This window comes from Halyomorpha halys, unplaced genomic scaffold (genome assembly GCF_000696795.3).
Source record: "Halyomorpha halys isolate HHAL.00 unplaced genomic scaffold, Hhal_1.1 Scaffold103.1, whole genome shotgun sequence".
NCBI classification, from domain to species: domain Eukaryota; kingdom Metazoa; phylum Arthropoda; class Insecta; order Hemiptera; family Pentatomidae; genus Halyomorpha; species Halyomorpha halys.
The window spans coordinates 1,985,408-2,001,704 of record NW_027115007.1 but is presented as its reverse complement, the minus strand read 5'-3'; the positions used below and the strand labels follow the sequence as shown (position 1 = coordinate 2,001,704).

Here is a 16,297-nt window from a genome sequence, read left to right as displayed (position 1 = left end):
AAAAAAGGAAAAGATATTAATAGAATAATAAAAATTTATGTTTTAATTATCAACAAAGTCTTTAGCATTTTAATAACCTGGGCATGATTTTACTAAAGTCTATTAAAGTTTGAAGAGTAACTCTTGTCCAACAATTCAATGTTTAAATGGTAGGTAGGGAGTAAAAATTAAAATAATTCATTAAAATAATTAATTCAAACAGCGAGTCAAAAATTCAAGGGAGAATGAATAAGTTCCCAAGTTACCCGTTAAAGCGCTAGTAGAGACATTTTCGAAAATAAATTTTCAATTTAATCGAAAACATTTAAGAATCAAACCAAATAATTTGAATATGTTTTACATTATTAATTCAAACTTTTTTTTGTTTTAGGATTACCTGAAAAAAAGCAGAGAATGAAAAAATTATTGTTGGAAGGATGTGAATAGAAACTTGAACAATTTGCCTCCATTTACATAAATATATTTTTAGGTATACAACTGTATCCAACGGTAATCCGTCATGTTTATAAGATTTGATTATTAGAATATAATATTCGTTTAAATTATTAGTTTGAAGTGATTATATAAGTTATTTGTCTGAGCAGCACAAGTGAAAATGTGTGAAGCTTGTATTAAGGCATTGTAAACATAATTTTTAGAACTTAAATGATGGACAAAAAAAGAATTTGTTAATTATCAGTATATTGTGGTCGATGTATTATGTATTTTGGATAGTGAACATATCTAGTTGTTTTTATCAACATTTTGATCTTAAAATTTAATATCAACAGCAAGTAAAAAATGATCCAATGAATTGCTGTTTTTTGTTAGTAGCAGGTATGTACACATTATACATGTTCCTAGATGTAACCCTTCAACCACCATTTTGAATTTCAAGAAAAACGTTATATTAGTAAAATCCTCTATAATTACACGTTTCTCTGCTATCTGTGACCATTACACCAGTGCCAGGATGCATGTTTTGAAACATTTTTTTCCATGATGATTTAAATTATGTTCTTAGTTTTGGAGGGAAATTGTTTTTTAAACCTTCCTACTTCCGAAAACCAAGACTTCTTTTGAGGATTAATTCGACAGAATTAAAAATAAACAGAGATTCAAAAGACTAATAAAGATAATGCCACAAATTAAATTAATAGACGATTAATTTTCAAATGTTAGCGGTATCTTTTGTTTGCTTGTGCGCCGGCGCATCAGCTGATCATTGGCTATCCCAACTCCCTTTAGTCAGTTGTCCGCCTAAATTTGTAGTGGCTGTTTTGTTCCTTGTGTTTATTAAACCTGTCAAAATGAGCAGAAGGAAGAAGGCAAAGGTAAATTTTAATTTATTATTAATTGTGTGTTACACCAGGCATTTGTTCAATAATTATTAAAGCAAATTAAAAGGAATCTGTTTCTTATCGGCAAACTTCAGCTAAGGGATTTGTTTTGGGTAGGTTATACTGATTATGTTTCTGTTAAAAACAAACCCATGTGTTTTTATTGAACGTGATAGTTTTGACAGGCAGTGATTGAATTAACAGAATATCTATTCTAATAGTATTGATTTGGGATTTTAATTGTTTAGATTATTAATATAATTTAATCCCGCTTAATTTTGATCACTTAAATTTTACTTAGTAATTTCTTATGATTTAAAATATTTAAATCCTTCATGTTTAATTTTATGAAAACTGAATGTGTATAAGATTTATTATCAGAAAAAGTAGAGTCCTCTCACTTTAAGTTCCTTGTTTATTAATTATTGTTCCCCTCCAAGTAGAACCAGTTTTCTTTAGGGGAATTTTAAAAGGGGTACCTTGTTTTGTTAAGAAGTACTTTTTATCCACCTTTATATAGTATTCATATTATTGCAATTGAAACTATAAAAGTTTAATTATTCATTATTGTAGTATTGTATTAATGATAGTTCCTTCTTTCATAAAAATTTTCAAATAATGTTTCTGAAAATAATAAATTTTTTTTTTACTATCTACCTTTGTGATTAGAAACATGAAGTAAGAATTTTTATTTAAAAAAAAACAAAAAAAAAGAAAGAAAGAAACCATTACAATTTGATTGAGAAGTCTATATATTGTCTAGGATTGTTAATTCCTGAATAAGTGATACCTGTTCTGACAGTCATCCATTGGTCACACTTTATTATTCCGCTGATAGCTCATAAGTCTAATTTAAATCAAGTCTTCTTAGACCTATTCAAAAATTTTACTTTCTATTAAATTGATTGTATAAATCAATTTATAGGGGTTTAAATTGATTACATTATGATACAAAATTGTTTCATTCTAATGTCAATGATTCATAGACATTAGAATGAAACAATTATGAATTGTAAATTGATAAAATCAAAATAAAAAAAAAAATGACTTCTCTTTATGGATGCCTGTACAATACTTTTATCCACTGTATTAAAATATCAACTTGTAGTCCTAATCTGAACTTCATTGTGTTATCATGGCAGATAAAGAGACATCTAGTCAGAATAACTTTGAAAATTCAGGGTTGTCATATAGAAATAAATTAGAATACCTTTCTGGAATTCATACAAAACCTCTTCAGTTCAATGTGTTGTGATTAATCCCTAATTAATTCCTACTATTATGTTTTATAATATAATAATAATTTGTATAATATATAATAATTATATGTAAATCTGTAGTGTTAGTTATATTCTTAAATGGTAAAGGCTATTTTTTTTTTTTTAAACAAATAATTTTTAAGACTCTCAATGTTGTTTTTGTACATGTTGCTTTGATGAATTATATAAAATTAATCAACTGAGCAGTTGGCTTAAATTTTATAAATGTACCAAATTTCTAATTCTTAACTTTCAACAGAAATGATTCATAGAAAATTCCGTTTAAATTTATCTTTCATAGGGTTTGACACTCTTTTAAATCAATATCTATTAGAGTGGCATTATATGTTTTGTATTATTGAAATTACTTAAACATTAAATTATTTCAGGTTTTCAAAGTTTGCTTTGAGGATAAATTGTTTTCTTAGATAATATGTCCTCACCTCCCAGGAGAGTTATTCAACAGTATCCAATTTTATATATATTATACAGAACATAATTGTTTCATATAATCATTCCCTTGGACGAATTATTTAGGAAAAAAATTGTGAATAATTGGTATGATAATGCAGAGAATAAGCTTATATACTAAATTATTTGTAAACACGTTATATTAACAAACAATTGTCTGTCCTAAATATCATGTGTAGCCATGGTGTCACCGGAAGCTGTGATACTATATGCATTTGGACTGCTGGATGATCTCTGGAACTTCTAAACTGAACTATAGTAGCAATCAGTTAATAGAAAATAATGAAATTTACAATAACAATTATATGTATTTTATTTTGAATGAATTTTTTAATTTGTTTATCATTGTTTTGTTTGTGTAGTAACAAAGAGGAAAAACCAATATATTTTGATTTTTTCAAAGTATATGCAATATTAATTTTTTTTTTGGATGTGGGATTATCACATAGTATTACATAGATGTCGAAAGTTTGGGAAACGCTGATAGATGGCCTGATCATTTTCTCTAAAAATGTCCTAATTCTAAAAGAATTTAGTGTAAAACAAGAGAGGCTTATCTTTTTTTTAATCTTGTCATGGTCAAATCTTTAAATCTATAACATGAGATATTTAACTTAAAAAAGAATAAAAAGCTAACTTTCAATGAGAGCTTGAAAAGTTTTTTTCCCCCAGAAATTGTCAATTTTGAATTGGAGAGCTGTTCTTGATTTGAATTAAGTTTATGTTAAACGTAAAATTAATCAAAGTTATTACCAGATATCATATCTAAGATTTAAAAATTCTCAAGTCTTTCATTGTTTGGTAGATATCAGATAGCATATCTAAGATTTTAAAATTCTCAAGTTTTTCATCAATTAATAGAAATTTAGTAATGATGTATACATTTGTTAAATTTTTTTTGTTTATATAAGGAAGCGTATTTTTTTCAACAAGAGAAAGACATCATATGATTTGTCACAAATTGCTGTTTTGCTTTGATAGTGGCACATCTGACAAAAAGTGGAAGATCATCATCAAACATCCCTAATATTTAGAAAAATTACAGTTTTCGAAATCCTGTCATAGTTCCAATGTTTGACTAGTTTAACTTAACGAATTGACTGTTATAAAATTAAACTTTTTAAATAAAATTTTCGTGCTTCTTATATACATTGTGCTCACAGAATGGAAGATGCATAATCCAAAATATCTAATAACAGAAATTTTAATGATTGGGCCCTTTTCTTCACAATGAACAAGGCCAACTGCAGATATCAATCCAAACAAATAAAGACAACTGGTGATTTACCAGAAAAATAATAAGTTCTTGGTCTTCCTATTATTATTTATTTAATACCTATCCAGGTCCATGATATAATGCTAAGTGGGTGTATGATCCGATATAGGTGGGTATAGGGTCCAAGCTATGTATCATCATAGTATTATTTTTTAGGTTATCTTAATAGGTCAAACCTCATTAGGCCCCACAGCACTATTGTTACCCAGGGATATGACCATTGAGGGAACTACTCAGTCAATCCTTATTTTTGATAGCTCAAAATATTCAAGTCGATACTGTGAATGTTTTGAAACAATTCAAGCTCAAGATCCTGAAAACGAATGTAACAAATTCTATAAATAACAGTAATGTAGTAAAACAGAAGTTTTTAGTTTTAGTTTTTTATTATAGAAAAAAACTAATTATAGTTAACTACATGGCTGTAACTTTCTGTTTTTCAATAATATTAATTATTAGAAAGAAATGAGTGGTCCTTATATGAAGAAAACGTTTTGTTCTGCTAAAAGATGGATCATAGTGGAGGTTAATAGTTGTAAAAATTCTGTGATTACAATCAATCACAACATAATTCATTATGTCTATTTCAGTTCCACAGTTTAAAATAATTTATGTGGCCGACTCGGTAAGTCTGCCTGTAGGCGAGTTAGTGAAAGGAATTTTGTAAATAAAGTGGACACCAACATTGAGAAAACACTACTTCATCTATAAGACCTTCATTCATACCCATCCCATTTTCCATTTCGCGACCTGCCGCTACTGAAGTCGCATAGTTCGGTACCCTGATTTTCAAATTGTAGTTTCCTTGAAAGTAATCATTTCGTTGATTTCTTTTTTACAACCTTGAAATTATCCTTAAATAGATGCGTGTTCTATTTGCTTTAATAAGAAAATAATTGAGAACTGATAAATAATTGTTATTACTTCTATAATATTCGTGTAGAAACTGGGATTCTCTGGGAAGTTAGTGAGATTGACAAGGGCTTGTATAAATGGTTCCAAATGTAGAGTGCTGGTTTATGGAGTGGTGGCTAAAGCTTTCGATGTGAAGATGAAACTTTGCCAAGGAAATTACCTTTCCCGGATGCTATTCAACCTGGTATTGGAGAGTATAATCTGGGAATGGTGCCGAGTGGAGACCACGTAGGAACAAATACCTCGCATATGCAACAGTTTTGGGCATGGAAGTAATTGCTGGTCTTTTCACTGATCGCTGTGGCGAAATATGTAGGGTTGCAAGTAAACCGAAATAAAACTAAGAATATGATTGTAAGTCAAAATATGCGTCAAGAAGAAAGTATAAATATCGGAAGTCAAACCTCCCTGAAATTAGATAGCTTTAAATACATCGGAAACACAATAACCACCATTAACGACCAGCTAAGCGAAGTCGATTAAGGAATTCTCGGGGTCAACAAATTCTACGTATTCCATATCCTAAGATTAAGATTAAAGAAGATTTAATGAAAAGGTGAAACTTCAAATTTACAATTCAATCATAAAACTCTTTGTCATGTATGACTGCGAGAGATGGTATCTTAAGGCTCTTTAGAGAAAATTATTAAAAAAAATTTAAACACAAAGTTCTCTGGGTGCTAGTTGAGCCAAAGTGGGACAAGGATTTGGAGAAGAAAGACAAATGAAAAGAAATAATCTCCGAAACCCATCAATCAATCGCGCATATGAAAAAAATAGGTTATTGGAGGTGGGACATGGGCTCAGACACTACCCTACAGGTCCTCTCGTCCTAACTAGGAATACCTCAGCCAATTTTTAACAATATCAGATCAAAAGTAAAAAAACAAATTATGGAATATTTTTGCCATAAAGTTTAATACATACTAGAATTAGTGAACCTAAAGTTCAAGGATATTAAAAAAACAAATCATTGTAATCGAATTAAAAGATAAACAAATGAATCATCAAAGCATAATTCTTATGAAATCTTGTTTACAGGAGGTATACCGGTTTGATTGCAATAGTGAACATCTAATAAATTTCACATTTTAAAGCTGTAATGTTAAAGTGTTTGAAATGAGTACCAAAAAAGTCTCCATAGATTTTTATGTTTTCCTTGCTATCGAGTATAAATTAAAATGGATTAAAATTTTAAAATGTTTAACTGTAAACTTATGAGGACTTCTGAATTTATATGTAGTATGTTTATGCCTATCATGCATTATACGTATTTACCAAGCTCGATTGCAGAATTTTACATCCTAAGCATTTACATAATATTTTCCATTTTAGTTGCTAGAACATATACAATTGAAAATATTTATTAATTTTTTTTTAATATCCTCTAATTCAGTGTTCTGGTATGCCAGACAATTATTTTAGAAAAAAATGAGCTGTTCTGAAGAAGTATTTAAGCCATTTAGATGTAATAAATATTTATATTTATTACAAAAAGTTCTTATTTTGAAAATCTTCATAGATTCAGAATACTTAACATTTTTCTTTGTGGAACAATTCATTATTTCGTGTCTATATTAAAAAATGTTTATGACTAGTCTTAATATATCTAATTTTTAATAAAGGTATGTTCCAACAACCACCTTTAACTTTTAAGAACTCTACGAAGCATAGGCCCTACATGTTTTGGGAAGGAAACCCCGTACTGCGCATGCCCATTACAATTCTTGACAGTAAAAAGGGGTTCTTGAAAAATACCTTAAGTTTAAAAGTATTGTCATGTTGAATCAGCTGTGAAGTACTGCTTATTAGACACGATAAAACAGATGTTATTTCGCAAAATTTCTTATTTTCAATCCAAAATTAAATTTCTAATTGAGATATGAAAATTATATGAATCCCATTTCACCCGGCCAATATGATTGAGTCAAAATAAAATTTCGTCAGTGCTTCAGGCTTAATAGAAAATTATATTAATGTATTCCGTTCACTTAAAATAAATAAATCAATAACCTGTTAATTGATACCTACAGTCTTTACTTTATTTATCTGGGTTGTTTAAAAACTTTATTTTTTATATGTGACATGGTTAGTTTTATATGAAACATAATTTATTCAATCAAGACTCATTGTGACTGAAATTCGTGATTGTTTATAGTTTCGATTTAACAATTGATTGATAAATTAACTGTTTTTAGTATATGCATCTAAGATATTAAATATTAGATTACAGTTTGCCTGTGTTATAAATTAAAATAATGAGTCTTGCTTTATAATGTTTATTCCCCAAAAATTATATTAGTTTTTGAGATAACTTTATGTATACATATAAATAATAATAGCAATTTTGGAACTATTTTATTCTTTTATAGATCGCTGATACTAAATCTTGAATATAATCTTATTTAGTGCTAAAGTAAACTTCGCTTCCCACTGCTTTCTAGATCCTCTATGATTTTTTTCTTAGTATTCTTTAAAATAATATTCCACTTCTTTATCATATATTTTAGTATTTTAAATATGTTCCTGTCTATTTTTGTTTTAATCTGTTGACAAATTTGCTCTCATAATTTATAAAATAGTATTTTTTTTTTTTTTTTTTTTTTGTGGTGGTATGTTTAAATAAAACTATCGCGCTAAAAAAAAGAACCAACCATCAGCTATTTGTTGTGCTACTGTTAATGAAGATGAATTATTCGATATTTTATTAAAAATTCAAGGTTAGAATTTATACAAAAATGATTTGAAATTTAATAAAAAATGTGTCATATATGTAGGCACTATATTTTATACTCTTTATTATATTCTTAGTAAGATTTTCCTCTCTAAGTATTACTTGAAGGAGATAATGATGTCTTTTCAATGTTTCATTTGCATCAGTGAATAACCATTCATTGTCTTGATATTTATATTAACTGTTATACCATAGGTAACTTTGTATTTAAATTTAATGCTTTCAATTGATGCAAGTTTATTGATAATCAATGGTCAAATATATAATTAATTTTCCTAATAATAATAGTGAAAAGTAATTTGAATAGTACTGCAACGTAGGTTACATAATTTGTAGTAAAATAAGTTATAAATGTAACTAAAATGTTTGCTCTCACCAAGAATTGACTATCGGAATAATAAGATTTATTACCTCTTACCTTAATATTTTGTTTTTTACAATAAACTTCTTTTGTTAGTAGTTAATTACCTACTAGAATGAAATCAATTTTATTTATATCTTTTCTAAATCTAAGTATATATTTGTTAGCAGTTATTATTAATTTAGTTCTATGTTCTGGTATGGAATAATGGTCGTATCCTCCAGCAGCTTTAAGACTATTTCTTCTGGTTGTCCAGTGCAAACCTCATCCAATTTCATATTTCTGCAAATATTTTTACTTCATTATAGTACTCCATTATTTTACCTTAGTTTAGATATTTTTTTTCAAACTATCCTAGAAACTCAACCTGCCCACCTTTTCTTGTTTATATGTATATATAGTTGACCGTAAAAATTGATGTATAGGAAGATGGTCAGGGTTGCGATCAAAGGAGAAACAAAAATAGTTTACAACTATTTATTTCCCGACGTTTCGCCACACTTTGTAGGGCTTCATTAGGGCTGTTCAGAACAAACAGGTGAACAGTTAACTGACTGTGACTGTTCAACCGTTTGTTCTGAACAGCCCTGATGAAGCCCTACAAAGTGTGGCGAAACGTCGGAAAATAAATAGTTGTAAACTATTTTTGTTTCTCCTTTGACCGCAACCCTGACCATCTTCCTATACAGGAAAATAAATAGTTGTAAACTATTTTTGTTTCTCCTTTGACCGCAATCCTGACCGTCTTCCTATACATACTTTTCTTGTTTAGTTTCATTACATGTTAACAATTGCCTTTATCATCTTGCCTTTTGGCCTTTGGATATTTTTAATTCCTGTAGTTAAACCCTGTCTGAACTACAAATTTCACAATGAATTTTTTTATTTTAATGATGTGTTAAGGCATGCAGATACAAAAAAAGAAAGCTGTTCGGGAAATCATATAATTTAACAGTTTTTATGCAATTTTAAAACTAGATTTTTGCTATTAAAATTTACATCATTAAAAGTAATACAACTTTTTAAAACATTTTATTTAGTTTATTAAATTAAATTTGAGGAGAAAATGGTTGGTGTTGCGGTCATCATAAATACACAAATAAACCTAACTTTTCAAACGTTTTGACCTGGATTCAGGCCTTCATCAGGGTTGCTTAGGCAGAGGTTCTATCTTAAGTCAGAACTGGAAATAAGTAAGTTTCCTTTATTTGTGTATTTTTGCTTACCACCTACCTCTCGCCACGGCCATCTTCTCCTCATATTAATCTATAGTCTACTATTAACACCTCATTTTTTAATTTTATTTAATCTCATTAATTTTTTTTTCTTAGATTGAAGCAAGCGGAGAATTCCCTGGCGAAAATCTTCAGATGTTTTATGAGGATGGAGAAACATCCAATACTGGTTCAGATAAGGCAAAGATTGAAAAGCAGTCATCACCCGTTACTGTAATTTTTTTTAAATATTCATATTTAATGTTAAGATATTTCAAAAATTGGCAATATATTATAGCTTTTTCATGGCAAGAATACATATATTTAATTGGTTTAACTATGTCTCATTAGTTTCTATATTAAGTTCCTGTACAGGTGATCAATGAGGTTTCCGTGATTCAGTATAAATTTATTCTAAATATTTGCGATTTCAGGAACAGCATCTTATATTCTGGGAAAAAATGATTTCAACAAGAGTTCTTAAAACACTTATAAATCATTAAATTAAAATCACTTTGAGCTCTATCATACAATTATTTATGTTTTTTTTTATGAATTTAACTTTTTCATTAATCATTACTTGGTGAAACTGACTATTCATGTTTTGCTTAAGTACTTTGTAACAGTATATTGGTGCAACTCAATAGTAAGCTCAAACCAAAGTAACATTGGTTCAAGTTTGGATTGTTAAAGTTTGGTTTAAATTTGTTCCATAAAATTTATTGTTTTGTATAATGGGTAAAATTTATTCTGTGGTTGACCAATTGGATAAATATCTACCTCTCTATTCTGGCCAGAATGAATTGGTTCCATGCAAATAACCTGTCCATCTTGCAGATATTTTTTGTTAAGTGTAACATGCAATGAACCTTGTTTATTTAGCATGAATTTGCATTGTTGTAATTTTTATTATTGTATGGCAAATTCTATTGATAAAATATATTAAATGAAATTATTTTTACAAAAATTACATATTATTCTATAAGTATTTACTTACATTAGTAGTATTACTTAATAATTTTGTAACATTACTTTAATTTATTTTTTCTTATTAATGAGGTTATTTAATATTTTAAATTAGGGTGAAGGAAGTACTAGTGATGTCAATTCCGTTCCTAATTCCACAAATAATACACCTATAAAAAGTGAAAAAGAAGAAGAAGGTGAACCAGATTCTGAACAAGAGGATCCTACAGGTGTGTTGTTATAAAGTCAATATATTTTTACTATATTTAATATTATTACACCTCTAATCCACTACTTACTTCTCCTTATCCAAACCTATTTTCCTCCAACATAAAGATCGTCATCCTCCCACCAGGGGCCTGTTTCATAATGAAAGCTAATAGTATTAGTTCATAGTACAAGTGTAGAAACTAGTGTGGTAATAATACTAATACTTATTTTTTTCATGATTGGGATGACTATTAGTGATTTTACAGGAATTATAAAATACTTAAGTACAAGTTTCTATTGTACAAGTATGTGTAATTGAGTTAAGATAAATCTACAAGACTAATAGTATTAGTTTGTACTTTATTATGAAACAGGGCCCTGAGGGATCATCAGAAATCTGATTTACTTTACCATCCAATTCTATCCATTCCAGATATATGTTTATTTCAAATTTTAGCATAGTTCTTTTAATAATCTCTGCAAGTTCAGCCTTTTACACTTCTTAAAAAGCTCATTTCCTTATCTTTATATACCTTATAAAAAGAAATGTAGAAAAAGTTAATTATTTTTTTTTTGTATTTCAACAAATATCTCGAAAACATCAACCCTAGCAAAAATATTTTTACACTCTTGATAAAGTAGCATTACGAACTATTAATAAAAAATCCTACTTACCTTTTTGGCAAATTTAATAGTTGTCAATAAAATCTCCCATAAAAAATCGCATAATTTTGAAGATTTGTTCTATCAAATTTTGTCCCCTTAGGAATGGGTTTATATTTTATAAACTGTGCATCTTGTGATAAAAATGATAAGAACTGATTTCGTGGAACGTTCCATGTTACATTACACATAAAGAATGTGCAGTTTTGTACTCATTCAAGTTCTGTTATACAGTCTTTGAATAAAAGTTTAAATCTGGATGCTAATAGTCTTAACAAAATGTCGAGCAAATTAGCTAGTAATAGTACAAATAACATTTTTCACTTAGCTAATGATTAATTGAGGAGAAAATGAGACATAAAAATTATAATACAGTTTAATTAACAAGTAATAATATCAATAGGTTTTATTTACTAACTGTTATCAGTACCACAATAAATAGTTTAGAAATAAACTTTGACCTAGTAATAAGAAAAAAAAAATGTTATTGTTGAGAAGTAATAGATTGTCTTTTACAGGGATTTTTCCTTGTCTCACATTCTAAGATCATTTATTTTTCTTTTAGGTCCTGAAGGTGCAGCATATCAAAGTCGGCTACCTGCTGATAAAATGACTGCATCTGAAGCATCCTGTTTTCCTGATATAAGTGATAAGCCTGCCTCTGTTAAAACATTTGTTGTAATTAGAAATAGACTGGTAAGTTGATTAAGTTAATTTATTTTTGTAAGTAGCAGTCTCTTTAAGTTTGGCTGTATCTATCCACCTTTTGAAACATTTTTCTTTAGGCTCATTGTTTGTTGTTCTGAAGTTTTATTTATGACTTCCTTCCTGGTCATTTCTGGCAAGGTGGGAGGGAGGGGATTAAATACAGGTAACTAACCTATTCTTATCATGCATGGAAGAGGTCAAGTTTTTATTTTGTTGTACCACCACAAAATAAAAATCAACTCCCACAGTATGATTCAAACTAGTACTGTTGCAGGGCTGTTATCATTTTTAAATAATTAACACTGAGTCAGATTTTGATATAATTCAACCCTTTGCTTTGACAGCTTTATAAAGGGTATAGATTGTTTTTTTGAAAGATTTTGAATCCCAGTTTCCATTTTTTTTTTCATAGATTCAATTTCCTTAACTATACCATCAGTGTTTCAGAATGGTGTCATATTTTCAAATTTCAGTCTTTTTTTTTTAAAGTTTTTATCTTGGAAATAGTTGTTTTGAACTTCTTTTTGAAATCAAATTTTCTGAATAAATCATCATTTAATTAGTTTGTTCACTCTCTACACTTAAGCTCACTAAAGATTTCTAAATGCCCTTGGTTGTTTCCTGGTTTATACTTGCAGGTATAGCTATAGTCTGAGTGGAACTGTCAGAGCCTCTTTTTGTATCCAAGTGTTTCCTCCATGGTTTCTGTGAGGCATGTTCCAAATGCTCCTGTCACATCTTAGTATATTTAGAATTCTCTCAAGCTTTTTTTGTTTGGTTTTTTTGTTATGCCTAATACATAGGTTATCATAAGTTGGATGATCCCAACCATGGTTAGGCAGTATAGGACTGCAATGGGAGTCTAGGCCGAAAAAGAAAAAAAAAGTTGGATGACATTGGTGTAACCTTGGTTTTAATTCCCCATTAGCAAGGATTGATGAACAGATCGATATAAAATATTTATTCAAGTAAATGAATTATCAATCAACAGTAGCAGTTATTAGTGATCTTAATTTTTAAAATATATATTCAAGAAAATGAAGATATGAAATATTTCCTCTTTAGATTAAATGAAGTATTATCAAGTTATATTATGTTTTTGTGTGGAGAAGATGGTCGAGGGGTCCAGACAGAAAATAAACAAAATCTATTTATTTATTTATTTTTTTTTTGTGTTTATTTGCTGACTGCACCCCTCGACCATCTTCTCCACATATTAATCTACAGTCAACTATTAATATCTCATTATATTCTGTTTTATTTATTTATTAATAGTTTTTATTTTTATTTTAGCTTCAGTTATGGATCGAGAAACCTAAAGAACAGCTGATAGTTGAGAATGCTTTAGCCCAGATAGAACCACCATACAATACAGATGTTCATTTGGTTCATAGGATCCATTCTTATTTGGAACGCCATGGTCTTATCAACTTCGGTGTTTTCAAACGCTTAAAAGTGAGTTATTTCTGTTTAATATTATTTTTGTTATTTGTTCTACGATCATATAAGATCAGATCCTACAATTTATTTATTTATTTTTTTTTTGTGTTTGAAGTAATGTATTCTTATATTTTAACCTATATGTTTATATTTTTTATTTACCTACATGTTTTCTTGTAACACCAATAATTAAAATTTCCTATTTTTATAGCCACTACCAGTTAAAAAATATGGACGTGTCATAGTCATTGGTGCTGGCATTGCTGGTCTGGCAGCTGCACAACAAATGCAGCAGTTTGGCATGGAAGTTGTAGTTTTAGAAGCAAGGGTAATTTATTAATTCAGCATTCTTTTTAAACAATAAGTACTGAATAACTTGTTATAATACAAAAGTGTTATTAATTTAGGATCGTGTTGGCGGAAGAATTGCCACTTTCAGAAAGGGTAGTTACATTGCTGACCTTGGTGCTATGGTCGTTACTGGTCTTGGTGGAAATCCTGTAAATGTGCTCTCAAAGCAGATCAGTATGGAACTTCATAAAATACGTCAAAAATGTCCTTTGTATGATTCCAGTGGAAAGACAGTAAGTAATTTGTCATTTATGGATACCTTTTGGAAAAATGGTATTATTTAATTTTTTCCACCTATCACGTTTAGTTTGTGTTTTGAAAATGTTAAACTCTTATATGTATGATATGAAGATTATAGACATTAATTGAAGTGGTAAATGGTTCATTCCTTTGACTTGAAGGGTTAAGTTAAGTTTCTTTTATTTGCAAGCTATCTTATTTTTTTTTTTAATTAAATGATTTTTGTCCTCATTTAGTTAAAAAAAATTCAAGTTATTAATTAATTATTATCGTAACATTGTCAAAATGTTATGATTGTCTTCATTGTATACAACATCTTCTATTTTAGATAACTTTCTTTCTATTCATCGCTAATGATTATAGTTTCTGAAATTAAGGTCTGTCTTTACTATTGGTGTTGTTTTTCTATGTTTTTAATGCTAAATTTTGTTCATTTTTTTTTTTTTTGTACTAGATTCCAAAAGAAAAAGATGAAATGGTTGAAATTGAATTTAATCGACTCCTTGAAGCAACTAGTTATCTATCTCATATGCTTGATTTCAATTATTGTGGTGGCAAACCAGTGTCTCTTGGGCAAGCTCTTGAATGGGTCATAAAGTAAGTATACTTACTACCTGAATATAACTCCTGAAGTTAGTGTTGGGCATTATTCAAATAAATGTTTATTCAGATTACGGATGATGTATAATTTTTTATTAATTATCTAACAAGTAGTTCCATCGTTGAATAGATCAGCAGTTATTCAAATACACTTAAAGTTATTCATTATTTATTATCTCTTATCGATTTTGGACCTATTATTAACTTAATATAGAATCATCTAAGATCTTTGTCTATCATGCTTCTATTCCTAGTCACAGATCTCCCCTCTAGTATACTCAGAACTGGTCATTTCATTTTAAAGTGTTAGCTGATTAGTGATTTCATATGTTCATATCTTGGCCATTTATAAGATACAGGGAAATTATTAATTGAGGTGTAGATTGTTGACCGTAGATTAATGATTGGAGAAGTTTGTTGGGGGGTGCGGTCAGCAAAGAACAACATAAATAAACAAAACCATATTTATTTATTTTATGCCGACGTTTCAACCTGAGTTTCAGGTCTTCATCAGGGGTTGTGGCGTAGAAGGTAGGCTAGCAACTGTTACTGAAACTCAGGTCGAAACGTCGGCATAAAATAAATAAATATGGTTTTGTTTATTTATGTTGTTCTTTGCTGACCGCACCCCCGGACAAACTTCTCCAATCAGAAATTATTAATTGTTTCAATGCCACTGTCCCAAAATCTTAAAATAAAAATACAAAATAAAGGTAGTCCATGTTTTACATTACCTCATTTTAAGTCAGTTCAGAGTTACATCACCAACCAATTTATACCAGGAACAGTACAAGGAAATTCAGTTTAAAAAAAAATTATTTTTTCAGTAAAATGAAGTAGTTAAAAAATGAATTAGAATGAAAAATACAGCTCTTAAAAATGAGTGCACATTACATAAAAGACTTTATAGATAAACTAAAAGCTAAGAAATATGGCTTTATGAGTGTATACACGTTTTTTTTCAGTAGGGCTCAACTTAAATTTTATTCACTTTCCAGGGAACCTGGCCTAAGTAGGAGAACTGCCTGTGTTATTTCTTGAGTGGGTGGACTGATTTTGTTGCCTCCTTTTTTTTATTGTGTAGGTTTTAGACCTCCAATCTGTGTACTAAACTTAGCATCCTGCGTGCAATAGCTACTGCACACTTGCCAAAAAAAAAAAAAAAAACACTTTTCTTTAGATTGTTGGCGAAAACAGCTCATATTATTTTGTTTAAACTTGTCTAAATCCTGAAAGCCCTTTAAATCTTTGTATTTAAATTGGATTAGTATTAGCAAAGATACGGGATACTCAAATTTTTACCATTTATTTTTAAAGAATTCTGATGTTGATAACTGTTTCACTTTTATTAGTTTTTCATATAGCTCGAGAACTATATATCTTTCTTTAAACTTCAGAAGTCGTATCCGTATATACTAATATATTAAGTAATTAACTTAAATATTAAACCATTGTAAAATAATAACAGTTTTTTTGTATTAGATTAAAATATCTGTAGATTCTTAGGTTTCTAAAATACTAAAATTTTTATTGAAATTGATATATTATGAAAAGTAAAATAATTTTAGTA

The 16,297-nt window shown here is 28.8% G+C and overlaps 1 protein-coding gene across 1 annotated transcript in view; it reads left to right on the top strand.

The window, feature by feature from the left end:
- The first annotated feature begins 1,194 nt into the window (after positions 1–1,194).
- The window catches only part of LOC106677548 (lysine-specific histone demethylase 1A-like), a 22,176-nt gene continuing 7,073 nt past the window's right edge, over positions 1,195–16,297 (top strand). Inside the window, exons 1-8 of the mRNA XM_014415562.3 lie at positions 1,195–1,313; positions 9,667–9,783; positions 10,631–10,745; positions 11,954–12,084; positions 13,390–13,551; positions 13,748–13,864; positions 13,944–14,120; positions 14,582–14,724. Coding sequence (XP_014271048.1) covers positions 1,290–1,313; positions 9,667–9,783; positions 10,631–10,745; positions 11,954–12,084; positions 13,390–13,551; positions 13,748–13,864; positions 13,944–14,120; positions 14,582–14,724 — 986 coding nt within the window. The 5' untranslated portion in view covers positions 1,195–1,289. The remainder of the gene's footprint in view (positions 1,314–9,666; positions 9,784–10,630; positions 10,746–11,953; positions 12,085–13,389; positions 13,552–13,747; positions 13,865–13,943; positions 14,121–14,581; positions 14,725–16,297) is intronic.